The sequence below is a fragment of the Oryctolagus cuniculus genome, chromosome 2 (genome assembly GCF_964237555.1).
Source record: "Oryctolagus cuniculus chromosome 2, mOryCun1.1, whole genome shotgun sequence".
Taxonomy (NCBI): domain Eukaryota; kingdom Metazoa; phylum Chordata; class Mammalia; order Lagomorpha; family Leporidae; genus Oryctolagus; species Oryctolagus cuniculus.
In genome coordinates, this window is record NC_091433.1 from 128,006,262 (window position 1) to 128,019,934 (window position 13,673).

The following is a 13,673-nucleotide window of genomic DNA, read 5'->3' on the forward strand; positions in this document are numbered from 1 at the left end:
CAAAAACCGTTAAGAGAGACAAAGAGGGACACTACATAATGATTAAGGGATCAATTCAACAGGAAGATATAACAATTATCAATGTATATGCACCTAACTACAGGGCACCAGTTTATATAAAAGATTTGTTAACGGATTTAAAGGGAGACTTAGACCCCAATACAATAGTACTGGGGGACTTCAATACTCCACTCTCAGAAATAGACAGATCAATAGGACAGAAGATCAACAAGGATACAGCAGATTTACACGACACTATAGCCCAAATGGATCTAACAGATATATACAGAACTTTCAATCCTACAGCTAAAGATTTTACATTTTTCTCAGCAGTACATGGAACCTTCTCTAGGACTGACCACATACTAGGCCATAAAGCAAGTCTCAGCAAATTCAAAAGAATTAGAATCATACCACGCAGCTTCTCAGACCATAAAGGAATGAAGTTGGAAATTAGCAACTCAGGAATCCCTAGAGCATACGCAAACACATGGAGATTGAACAACATGCTCCTGAATGAACAATGGGTCATAGAAGAAATCAAAAGAGAAAGCAAAAACTTTCTGGAAGTAAATGAGGATAACAGCACAACATACCAAAACTTATGGGACGCAGCAAAAGCAGTGTTAAGAGGGAAGTTTATATCAATAGGTGCCTACATCAAGAAATTGGAAAGGCACCAAATAGATGAGCTTTCAAATCACCTCAAGGATCTAGAAAACCTACAGCAAACCAGACCCAAATCTAGTAGGAGAAGAGAAATAATTAAAATCAGAGAAGAAATCAACAGGATTGAATCAAGAAAAACATTCCAAAAAATCAGCCAAACGAGGAGCTGGTTTTTTGAAAAAATAAACAAAATTGACACCCCATTGGCCCAACTAACTAAAAAAAGAAGAGAAAAGACCCAAATCAATAAAATCAGAGATGAAAAAGGAAACGTAACAACAGACACCACAGAAATAAAAAGAATCATCAGAAATTACTACAAGGACTTGTATGCCAGCAAACAGGGAAACCTATCAGAAATGGATAGATTCCTGGACACATGCAATCTACCTAAATTGAACCAGGAAGACATCGAAAACCTAAACAGACCCATAACTGAGACAGAAATTGAAACAGTAATAAAGGCCCTCCCAACAAAGAAAAGCCCAGGACCAGATGGATTCACTGCTGAATTCTACCAGACATTTAAAGAAGAACTAACTCCAATTCTTCTCAAACTATTCAGAACAATCGAAGAAGAGGGAGTCCTCCCAAATTCTTTCTATGAAGCCAGCATCACCTTAATTCCTAAGCCAGAGAAAGATGCAGCACTGAAAGAGAATTACAGACCAATATCCCTGATGAACATAGATGCAAAAATCCTCAATAAAAATCTCGCCAATAGAATGCAACAACACATCAGAAAGATCATCCACCCAGACCAAGTGGGATTTATCCCTGGTATGCAGGGATGGTTTAATGTGCGCAAGACAATCAATGTGATACACCACATTAACAGACTGCAGAAGAAAAACCATATGATTATCTCAATAGATGCCGAGAAAGCATTTGATAAAATACAACACTCGTTCATGATGAAAACTCTAAGCAAACTGGGTTTGGAAGGAACATTCCTCAATACAATCAAAGCAATCTATGAAAAACCCACAGCCAACATCCTATTGAATGGGGAAAAGTTGGAAGCATTTCCACTGAGATCTGGGACCAGACAGGGATGTCCACTCTCACCACTGCTATTCAATATAGTTCTGGAGGTTCTAGCCAGAGCTATTAGGCAAGAAAAAGAAATTAAAGGGATACAAATTGGGAAGGAAGAACTCAAACTATCCCTCTTTGCAGATGACATGATTCTGTATTTAGGGGACCCAAAGAACTCTACTAAGAGACTATTGGAACTCATAGAAGAGTTTGGCAAAGTAGCAGGGTATAAAATCAATGCACAAAAATCAACAGCCTTTGTATACACAGACAATGCCATGGCTGAGGAAGAACTTCTAAGATCAATCCCATTCACAATAGCTACAAAAACAATCAAATATCTTGGAATAAACTTAACCAAGGACGTTAAAGATCTCTACGATGAAAATTACAAAACCTTAAAGAAAGAAATAGAAGAGGATATCAAGAAATGGAAAAATCTTCCATGCTCATGGATTGGAAGAATCAATATCAACAAAATGTCCATTCTCCCAAAAGCAATTTATAAATTCAATGCAATACCAATCAAGATACTGAAGACCTTCTTCTCAGATCTGGAAAAAATGGTGCTGAAATTTATATGGAGGCACAAGAGACCTCGAATAGCTAAAGCAATCTTGTACAACAAAAACAAAGCCGGAGGCATCACAATACCAGATTTCAGGACATACTACAGGGCAGTTGTAATCAAAACAGCATGGTACTGGTACAGAAACAGATGGATAGACCAATGGAACAGAATTGAAACACCAGAAATCAACCCAAACATCTACAGCCAACTTATATTTGATCAAGGATCTAAAACTAATTCCTGGAGCAAGGACAGTCTATTCAATAAATGGTGCTGGGAAAATTGGATTTCCACGTGCAGAATCATGAAGCAAGACCCCTACCTTACACCTTACACAAAAATCCACTCAACATGGATTAAAGACCTAAATCTACGTCCTGACACCATCAAATTAGAGAACATTGGAGAAACCCTTCAAGATATTGGCACAGGCAAAGACTTCTTGGAAAAGACCCCAGAGGCACAGGCAGTCAAAGCCAAAATTAACTATTGGGATTGCATCAAATTGAGAAGTTTCTGTACTGCAAAAGAAACAGTCAGGAGAGTGAAGAGACAACCGACAGAATGGGAAAAAATATTTGCAAACTATGCAACAGATAAAGGGTTAATAACCAGAATCTACAAAGAAATCAAGAAACTCCACAAAAACAAAACCAACAACCCAATTAAGAGATGGGCCAAGGACCTCAATAGACATTTTTCAAAAGAGGAAATCCAAATGGCCAACAGGCACATGAAAAAATGTTCAAGGTCACTAGCAATCAGGGAAATGCAACTCAAAACCACAATGAGGTTTCACCTCACCCCGGTTAGAATGGCTCACATTCAGAAATCTACCAACAACAGATGCTGGCGAGGATGTGGGGAAAAAGGAACACTAACCCACTGTTGGTGGGAATGCAAACTGGTCAAGCCACTATGGAAGTCAGTCTGGAGATTCCTCAGAAACCTGAAGATAACCCTACCGTTCGACCCAGCCATCCCACTCATTGGAATTTACCCAAAGGAATTTAAATTGGCAAACAAAAAAGTGGTCTGCAGCCTAATGTTTATTGCAGCACAATTCACAATAGCTAAGACCTGGAACCAACCTAAAGGCCCATCAACAGTAGACTGGATAAAGAAATTATGGGATATGTACTCTTTAGAATACTATACCACAGTAAGAAACAACGAAATCCAGTCATTTGCAACAAAATGGAGGAATCTGGAACACATCATGCTGAGTGAAATAAGCCAGTCCCAAAGGGACAAATACCATATGTTCTCCCTGATCGGTGACAACTGACTGAACACCAAAAAGGAAACCTCCTGAAGTGAAATGGACACTATGGGAAACGGTGACTTGATCAGCATAGCCCTGTTAATGAACAACTTGATACATTATCCCTCTTAGTTTTTTTGTCTGTTCTACTTAATATGACTGGTTTAATTCTGTAATTAATACACAGTTATTCGTAAGTGTTGAAAATTAACTGAAATGTGATCCCTGTTAAACATAAGAGTGGGAATAAGAGAGGGAAGAGATGTATAATTTGGGACATGCTCAAGCTGACTTGCCCCAAATGGTAGAGTTAAAAACATACCAGGGGATTCCAATTCAATCCCATCAGGGTGGCATGTACCAATGCCATCTCACTAGTCCAAGTGATCAATTTCAGTTCACAATTGATCATAATGAAAGGACTAAGAGTCAAAGGGAGCACATAAACAAGTCTAGTACCTGCTAGCACTAACCGATGGAATAAATAAAGGGGAGAGTGATCCAACATGGGAAGTGAGATACTCAGCAGACTCATAGAATGGCAGATGTCCTAAACAGCACTCTGGCCTCAGAATCAGCCCTAAAGGCATTCGGATCTGGCTGAAAAGCCCATGAGAGTATTTCAGGCATGGAAAGCCAAGACACTCTGGCAAAAGATCTCTGTGAGTGAGATCCCAGTGGAAAGAACAGGTCTTCAAAGAAGGAGGTACCTTTCTCTGAAGGGAGGAGAGAACCTCCACTTTGACTATGACCTTGTCTAAACAAGAATCGGAGAACTCAGAGGGCTTCCATAGCCTTGGAAACTCATGACTGGAGCATAGGGAGACTACTGATGCCATAGACAGGAGTGTCAATTGGTAAAGTCAACAACAGGAGTCACTGTGCACTTACTCCTCATGTAGGATCTGTCCTTAATGTGCTGTGTATTGAGATTTAATGCTATAACGAGTACTCAAACAATATATTTCACTTTGTGTTTCTATGGGGGTGCAAACTGTTGAAATCTTTACTTAATGTATACTAAACTGATCCTCTGTAAAAAAAAAAAAAAAAAAAGAAAAGAAATTATCAACTCCCAACTTGACTCTCACTGGGATTAAACATGACAATAGGTCTGATCTGATTTCATCATCATTTAAAAAAAATCATCTATTATTTTTCACTTTATGTTTCTGTGTGGGAGCAAACTGTTGAAATCCTTACTTAATGTATACTAAGCTGATCTTCTGTATATTAAGATAATCGAAAATGAATCTTGATGTGAGTGGAAGGGGAGAGGGAGTGGGAAAGGGGAGGGTAGTGGGTGGGAGGGACGGTATGTGGGGGAAGCCATTGTAATCCATAAATCGTACTTTGGAAATTTGTATTCATTAAATAAAAGTTAAAAAAAAATGGCTGGCATGGAAGAGGAGAAAGGCTGATGCTGGGCATTGCGGCCCTCCAGTAACAGGGGCAAGAACAAAGCTGAGACTACAAAACACACCAGACTCAAGTTGATCAAAGACCTTTATTCTGGTCCTCACCACCCATTAAGCCACTTGTGTGTAACACTTCCTGCTCATCTGCCCCAAGCAGCAGCAGCTGCATGCAGGCCTGCAGTGGAAGACAGACACAAGTAGTGGAAGACGTGTAGAGAAAAGCTGGATGAGATTTCTGCTTATCCCAGCTTAGCTGAAGGTAGAACAGGATGATGCCTGCGAAGAGGGGCGACCTGAAGGACCCAGTTGAAGGCTCACAGAACTGCCCAGCTCGGCCATCAGTCCAAAGTACCTAGAAATACAATGAGCAACATGTAAAGCAAGGTGCCCCAAGAGTTGGATAAGTGTCACAAACCAGGCAAAGTCAACAAGGTAGGGACATTGTTATTGGCAGTTCTCTAAAACCACAATACCAACTTTGAGGGTTATCTAGCTAAAAGAACCCTTGGGGGAAAAAAAAGTCACTACAGAGGTGGGGTACAGCTGAGAAAGCCTAGAGAATTAGAATTAGATACGAGGAAAGGACAAACTACTTGCTGTAGTTATACAAATGTAGGAAAGGACTAACTACTTGCTGTGAGTATACAAGGGGTGAGTGATAGAAGTTCACTAAACAAAGAGCTTATAAACTTTTCAGAAAGTTCGTTGAACGTGGGGAACTGATCCCACAAGTCTGCTTGCCTTCCTATCAAATAGGGGCCCATAAGCAGCTAAGCAATTTCAACAACAACAAAAAAAAAAAAAAACTAAGGAACAGAAATCTTACTTAAGCAGGTTTACAAATATAGCAGAAGGAAAACGAGTGTGGAATGAACAGAGGGGGCTGCAGCACAGGAGAGAGCCAATCCACCCACAAGGACCCAAGGAGGCTCTACATCAGTCACCAGGGATGCCACAAAGAGACAGGAGATGAAAACAAGTTAATACCCATGTTTCCGTGTGACAAACACTTCTCCACAACCCTCCCTACATGCAGCACTAACAGAAGATGGGCATTTAAACCTAACTTGGAAAAAAGTCACAGGACTATCTTTTAAACAACCAAGTGTGCAAGTGAGGAGGACGAGAGCAGCTTCTGAAGGCACCAAGTGCCCCAGAGTAAAGCATTCTGAGCTCCGGGGGCCACCCAGTTTAACATCTGATCCTACCCCCGTTCACCCTAACATAGAACTGCCAGGCAACCACCAGCCTCCATCACATACACACAGCTTCCAAACAGCTTCCTCATTCCTCATTGTTATTGAATAGAATGAAAATCACCAAATACTTACAGAAAGCCTACACAGTCAAGACCAAATTTTGTTAAGAAAAAAAGGAAACAGGTTATTCAGCTAAAAGGACAAAAGCATCTCTAACTTATTTTAAAAAAAAAAAAAACTGGCCTCTGTTTTTGATAACGACAATATCGTGATGAGACCATCTGCTAAAGCTAAATAAAATATGCAAAGAAGAAAAATCTTTCAGGCATCAACGAGGTATCAAGAAAAGGCTAATCTAAAATCAAGAGTAGGAGACAACTGAAAGCAAACCCAGCTCCAAAGCTAGTTTTGTGCTGAGGTCATTTGTCTACCTTTCTTCTGGGATTTTTGCAGGCCAAAGTAAGAGTCAAAACCCACAGTCTAACAGCAGAGGTCTAATAAGCCCCCTTTTTCACACTGTAGTTCCAAAAGCTATTTGCCCATAGTAAGGCTGAACTGGAATTAGAGAAGTCCAAATAAATCAACACACAAATCATTAGAATAAGGAAGTAACACTAATGTTCCTGAATCTATATATAGGCAATACATGAAATTTATATATCTTAAAAAAAAAAAAAAGACCAAAAAAATAGATGAGTAAGACTCTAGGTACAAAATTAACATACAAACTCAATTTCATTTCTATAGTAAAAGCTAAAAAAGAATGAATGAATGAATAACAAACCAACCATTGGGGTCAGTGATGGATTGGCCCAGCTCCAGCTATTGTGGCCATATGGGGAGTGAACCAGCAGATGGAAGACCTCTTTCTCTCTGCCTAATTCTGCCTTTCACATAAATAAATATATCTTAAAAAAAAAAAAAAAAAAAAAAAAAAAAAAAAAAAAAAAAAAAAAAAAAAAAACACAGAGGCAGGGAGAGACATAAGGGGAAAAAGAATGTATGTGGGGTTCCTGGGGGCTAACAATGTTCTATCTCTTTGGCATAGCTGTTGAACACAAGGATGTACATTTTATTAGTGACTTCACATTTTTCCTGTGTTATATTTATAAGGAAAGATGTACAAAATACACATATACACATACACATATAAACATTTGCATAAAATATCCAGACACACAAGAAACACCAGTTGCCTGCAGAGAAGGCTGAATGCGGGATTAAGGAATAAGGGGTCTAGTTCACAGTACTGGTTTTCAACTTCTACACCCAACCTATAGGCAAAGCATGATCTAATTGTGATAAGATATAAAGGTTATCAGCCTTGACAATGTACTAATATATATATGAAGCCAAGCTAAAAGAGGGCTGAAAAGGGGGAAGGAATATACAGGTGCATGAATAGTGAATAGTCATATACACACAGTGAAGTTAAGAAACATACTGAGGGGCTGGACTGTAGCACAGCAGGTGGAGCTACCACCTAAAGTGCTGGCATCCCATATGGGCACCGGTTCAAGACCTGGCTGCTCCACTTCCAATACAGCTCTCTGCTATGGCCTGGGAAGGCAGTGGAAAATGGTCCAAGTGCTTGGGCCCCTGTACCCATGTGGGAGACCCCAAAGAAGCTCCTGGCTTCAGATCGGCTCAGCTCTGATTGTTGCAGCCATTTGGGGAGTGAACCACCAGATGGAAGACCTTTCTCTCTACCTCTGCCTCTCTGTAACTCTGCCTTTCAAATATATAATCTTAAAAAGTTTAGAAACTTAAAAACATATTGGAAGTTTGGCAAAACAAGAAAACAAACATTTAATGTTATATAAAATTTAATGGTAACAAAGAACAAAAAATAATGATCCAACTCCCAAAAGTCAGAAAAGACAGAGTGGATTTCTGGAGTTGTATAGGTTAGCCAAATTCTCATTTATCATCTGACAAATCAAGGGCTAAGTATCTAGAAATATACAGAAATAATGAGAGGCTGCCTCTATGGCACAGTGGGTAAAGCCGCCACCTGCAGCACCAGCATCCCATATGGGCACTGGTTTGAGTCCTGGCTGCTCCACTTCCAATCCAGCTCTCTGCTATGGCCTGGGAAAGCAGTAGGAGATGGCCCAAGTCCTTGCATCCCTACACTCAAGGGGAGACTCAAAACAAACTCCTGGTACCTGGCTTCGGATTTACCCAACTGCAGCCATTTGGGGAGTGAACCAGCAGATGGAAGACCTCTCTCTGCCTCAGCCTCTGCAATTCTGCCTTTCAAATAAATAAATCTTAAAAAAAAAAAATGAAAGATTAAAGGGCGGTAGCTGCATTAGAGTCTTAGATAACTACTTGATTAAGTATCCATATACTCATATTCATACTGATTTTAAAAGAGGAGGCGCTGATCTACTTAGCACATACAAATCTAACATTTACTTTACCAGGCACAAAGTAATATAATATAGACCAAACCCACAGGGACTAAGAGGGCCAAAATTCAGATGTACTAATGTGGGACAGAAAACAAAGATTCAATTACCAAGATCAGACTGGAGGATGAAAATGTACACATCACCCATTCAATAAACTGCCATTCATTAAAAACCCAAGGTAAGCACAAGCCCATCACAGAAGCTTGAGTGGCAAACTGCCTAAGGCCACTCCACTGCATTTGTGGTAGCCTCTAATTTATTACCCACAGGGCAAGAATGTTATCTTTAAAATAAAAATCTGAACATATCACTCATCTCTTTGAAAAAATGGTAGTTAAAAATGAACAGGTAGGGGCCAGCACTGTGGTGTAGCAGGTAAAGCCGCCACCTGTAGTGCCAGCATCCCATATGGGTGCCAGTTTGAATCCCAGTTGCTCCATTTCCCATCCAGTTCTCGGCTACAGCCTGGGAAAACAATGGGAGATGTCCCAAGTCCTTGGGCCCCTGCACCCACGTGGGAGACCGGAGGAAGCTCCTGGCTTCAGATTGGTACAGCTCTGGCAACTGCAGCCATCTGGGGAGTAAACCAGCAAATAGAAGACCTCTCTCTTTGTCTGCCTTCAAATAAACAAACCTTAAAAAAATAAAACAGGTAACGTAAGCTCCAAACATTGGTCAATGGAAATTTTACAGGAAGTTAGTGTCCTTAGGTGGGCAACTGATAAAATCTTTTATAAGAAAAATGAGTCAGTAGGAAGAGAAGCTAAACAAGATCCAGAAGAGAATACTCAATAATGTAAGTTTGAAGCCAGTCACAGGAAAGTAAATCAGATGCCTGAAGGTGATGAGAACACCTGGTAGGGTGAGGGTGAGAACGAACTGAGGGTGCCCGGTTTTCACAAAGCTATTCTATCAGGGTATTTTTGTTTTGTTTTGTTTTTGACAGAGTGGACAGTGAGAGAGAGAGACAGAGAGAAAGGTCTTCCTTTGCCGTTGGTTCACCCTCCAATGGCCGCCACGGCTGGCACATTGCAGCCAGCACACCGCGCTGATCCGAAGGCAGGAGCCAGGTGCTTCTCCTGGTCTCCCATGGGGTGCAGGGCCCAAGCACTTGGGCCATCCTCCACAGCACTCCCTGGCCACAGCAGAGAGCTGGCCTGGAAGAGGGGCAACCGGGACAGAATCCGGCGCCCCAACCGGGACTAGAACCCGGTGTGCCGGCGCCACCAGGTGGAGGATTAGCCTAGTGAGCGGCGGCGCCGGCCATCAGGGTATATATTTCAACGAGCAGGAATTAAGTAACAGAAATAGCTGAGAGGAGATAACTGAAATGAGGTATTCCAAATATTTCTCATTTTAATGACAATATTGAGTGATAGACATAAGCCTCAGCCATTTTAGGTTCTTGTTACCCCTGCCTTCTTTCAAGAGACCGGTTCAGTCTCACACCCTAGTGTTCCCCACTCCACCTGCTACATTCCTACCCAGGATTGGAAGCTGGTGAGCCAAACTTGAAAAACCTGTACAGAGAAGCTCACCTTTGCCTACTATCCCCCACCCTCACCCCTAGCCCACCTCAGATATAAAAAAGCCCAGCCCCTGGGGTTTGGGCCCTCTGCTACGTGGTCGGGTCTGTGTGCACACTGGCAGCTGGTCAACACCTCCAAGTTTATTTTCTTTGAATAAATGCAGTCTGGCTGTGAGTTCATATTCCATCTGTACTGTGCCCTTTTTCTTACATTAAGTACATGAGTTAATCCAAAATTCCTAAGACCAGACACAAGCAAGGATAGAATCTGTCAGAAAAACAATCATTTAAACACTGTTGAAAAAGAACAAGGAAAAAGAGGAGATCTTTTAAATGGTGGCAATTATTTCTGATCCCTAACATTAAGACGAGGGGCTAATATTTACACTTAGGGATGTGGACCAAAGTGGGAGTCACACTCCTGCATTCCTCCAACATCAATGGGCTCTGTATATTCCTTCCCATTTCTTTATGGCTAGCAACTTGCAGGTGGAAGCTATATTCCCCACATGAGGAAACTGAATCTCAATGGGTTCTAACAGGAGGAGAATATTATCCCTACACAAACAAGGAAGAACCAGGTATCCATTTTACAGCCCACCCTTAGCATGGAAAAGTCCGCCCTCTGATAGAGAACTCACCTTCCAGAAACGCAAATTCATCCACCGCTTCTATTGCATTATCTGAAACACAAGGCAAAGAGATACCTGAGACTCTGGTGGGCTGGAGACATCAGTCCCCAAAACAGCACCATCCACACAGTGGAAGGCACTTACAAAATGTATCCCTTGCGCTTCTTAAATCCATTTCTACTCCAACACCAACTCTTACACATTAACTCTCAGTAAGAGTAAGAAAAACCTAAGCAAGCAACTACGGTGGGGGGAGGGGGGAACGGCCCCCCCCTACAACCACAGTTTACAGCTAAAGTTATGTATTGTTCGCTCTCATCATCAAAGAGTCTGGCAAAGCAGCAGGGAGTGAGAGAATGCAGCCTATGAAAGCTTACACATGTGCAGGAACTACCAGCTATACTAAGGAGTCAGCAATCAAACCCCCAGATACAGAGGGGCACGGGGGAACTCTCCCGTACAATAAAGGTAGAAGCTACGAAAGGGCATAGAAACCTTCCATACTCTGCCCCCAAGCACGGACTCTCAACGTGAAGCTTGGGGCCAACAGGCCACACGGAAAGCACCATAGCGGAGCCCCGGTGCCACCGCACAATCCACAGTGATGCACTACCAGCGACAGGGGACATCTAGCCAAGCCCTCTCCGGCGGAGCCCGGATTGCACAGTGACACTCTACCCAGATCTCTCCTCTGCAGGGTTTTCCTCTTTCCCTGTTGAGCACAGCAGTAGGCGTCTTTCGCGATGGTCTCCACAAACAGCTCCTGTAAAGCAACGAAGTGTTACAGGGGTCTGGCACCCTGGGAGAGGTTCATGGAGGGGGAGGGGAACTCAGGTGACCCGAGGTTCTGGAAGCCAAGACTGCCCTGGAGTTAACGAGCTCCTTCCCTACCCTCACGCCCAGTAGGCCAGAACGACCTGTCCCTCCTGCCGTACTTGTAAACCCATCCACTAGCAACTCCCACAGGTTCGGTGTCAGACACAGGAAATGCAAAATGAAAGCCGTTGGCCGCTCATGAAGAGGCAGGTGGGTTAACACACCAGTACAGCTACCTTAACTAGCACCCATTTCCCTCAGCCCCCCTGGAACCCGCACACCCCCAGACCCCGCCCAGGCCGCCGCCGAGCCCGGCCCCGACACCACTCCGAGGCCCCGCCCCGCGCGTGCCCTCGCGCTCCCGCCGCACCGCGGCTCGTGCCAGAATGAAGATGGCTTCCTGTCCCGCTAGCGTCACGTCGGGGTCCGCCTTCACTAAGGCCTTCACTCGCGCCAAAGGCAGCCTCGAGAGTCGAGCCCCGGGCGCACCGGTCGGGACCTGGGGCTGCGAGGTCGCCGCCTCCCCACCAGGCCCCTCCTCCTCCCCGGGCGCCCCGCTTCCACTCGCCGCCGCCACCGCCGCCGCCATCCCGGCACGGAGCGTGCTGCGCGCGGCCGCCGGCTGTACGCGCGCATGCGGCGCCAGCCCCTTTTCCCGCGCGGGCTGAGGCCACGCCCTCGTGGGCCGTGGAGAGGGCGTGGCCAGGAACCCCCGGAAATCCTGGCGGGCGGGGCGGGTCGCTGGCTCTCGGCCCACCTGGGCCGTAGGTGAGCCTAACTGGGCTCGCTCAGCTGCTCTTAGTTGAGGAATATGGTGCCTATACCCAGCTGGAGCTAGGCAGGGTGCCCTGGCCTGGAGAAACCCCAGTCAACGCCCAGTGTGAACCCAGGGCTGGGAAGAGCGAGTGACCCGGAGAGGCCTGGCGTTCCCTGGAGGGAGGGCGCGAAACCTGGACCATCCTGGAGGAAAACCAGTTTTAGACATTTTGAAGGAGGGGCCGGCCTTGGCAGGCAGAAATGGAAGAAGTTCAGTCTAAGCAGAGGAAAGCACGTTAGTTTTTAAAATAAGGACTGCATGGGAGCCTTAAGTTCTGAAAACTTGTTTTCAGATCCCTTTACACTTAAAAGTTGTTGCGGACTCCAAAGAGCTCTTGTTTCCGCAGCTTATCTCATTGTCTGTTGTGTCAGAATGAAGAGAAAATATGGGCGGCCTGTAGCTTGTAGCGCAGCTTCAGCCACCACCTGGGGCTCAGTCCCAGCTGTTCCATTTCCACTCCAGTTCCCTGCTAATGCTTCCCCCGGGGAAGCAGTGGAAGATGGCCCAAATGCATGGCCCCTGCTACGTGGAAGACCCAGATGAAGTTCCGGGCGCCTGGCGTCAGCCAGCTTCGTCATCTGGGGAGTGAACCAGAGGATAGAGCTCTCTCCTCTATAACTCTGCCTTTCAAATAAAGTGAATCTTTAACATTAAAATAAATATATTTGACTTAACGACAAAAACGGAATCCTCTTTGGAAAAAAAAAAAAAGCAACCAGGGTTATTTGTTCAGATTAGGAACATCCAGAGCGAGTGGCTGCGCCGGGGGCTGGCAGACCAGGTTGCAGCACCAGCTCCTGTCGGCGGGTGAGGACAGGATGGCACCAGGGTCTCCGGCCCGGCAGCTGGCCGCACTCCAAGTCGGACCATCTGCCCAGATTCACGGATGCCTGCTTTTGGAGTTTCCGCTCCCACCATAGTGTGCTTGGCCCCTGAAGGGCCTGCTTGGGGTCCGTGCTGGTTCCTACCTGGCTGCGCCCAGCCTCAGCTCCCAGAGTCCAGACGCTCCCTGAAGCCAGAGCTTCTGGCACCTGTCCAAGCCATCTCTGGGCTTGGCACCTGAGGCTGGGCCCAGGATCCCCTCCCAAGCAGGCCTCTACCAACAAGTTCATGCAAGATCCTTGCTTCCAGCTGGCCCCAGACCGTGGTGGCCGAGGCTTGCACCCTAGGGGGTGCAAGGATGACCTAGGGGGTCCAAGGATGACCTTGGAGCCAGGCTAGGGTGCAAAGGAGGTGTAGGGGAGGGGCGGCAGGGGGTGCTGCCGCAGGAGCAAGCCAAAGAGGCAGGTCTGAGCCTGGGAAGA

General features: G+C 44.8%; 1 protein-coding gene across 3 annotated transcripts in view; it reads right to left on the reverse strand.

The window, feature by feature from the left end:
- POLE4 (DNA polymerase epsilon 4, accessory subunit) overlaps window positions 1–12,196 on the reverse strand; it is a 172,525-nt gene extending 160,329 nt beyond the window's left edge. Inside the window, exons 1-4 of one of the 3 annotated variants that reach the window (XM_051842733.2) lie at window positions 11,923–12,194; window positions 11,415–11,499; window positions 10,746–10,787; window positions 5,031–5,312 (exon numbers count right to left, since the gene is read on the reverse strand). In XM_051842733.2, the coding sequence (XP_051698693.1) occupies window positions 5,299–5,312; window positions 10,746–10,787; window positions 11,415–11,499; window positions 11,923–12,141 (360 nt within the window). In that variant the 5' untranslated portion in view covers window positions 12,142–12,194 and the 3' untranslated portion in view covers window positions 5,031–5,298. Of the gene's footprint in view, window positions 1–5,030; window positions 5,313–10,745; window positions 10,788–11,414; window positions 11,500–11,922 lie in introns of those variants that run through there. The other 2 variants (XM_070068860.1, XM_070068861.1) reach the window with 2 other exon arrangements.
- Between the last annotated feature and the right edge of the window lie 1,477 nt (window positions 12,197–13,673).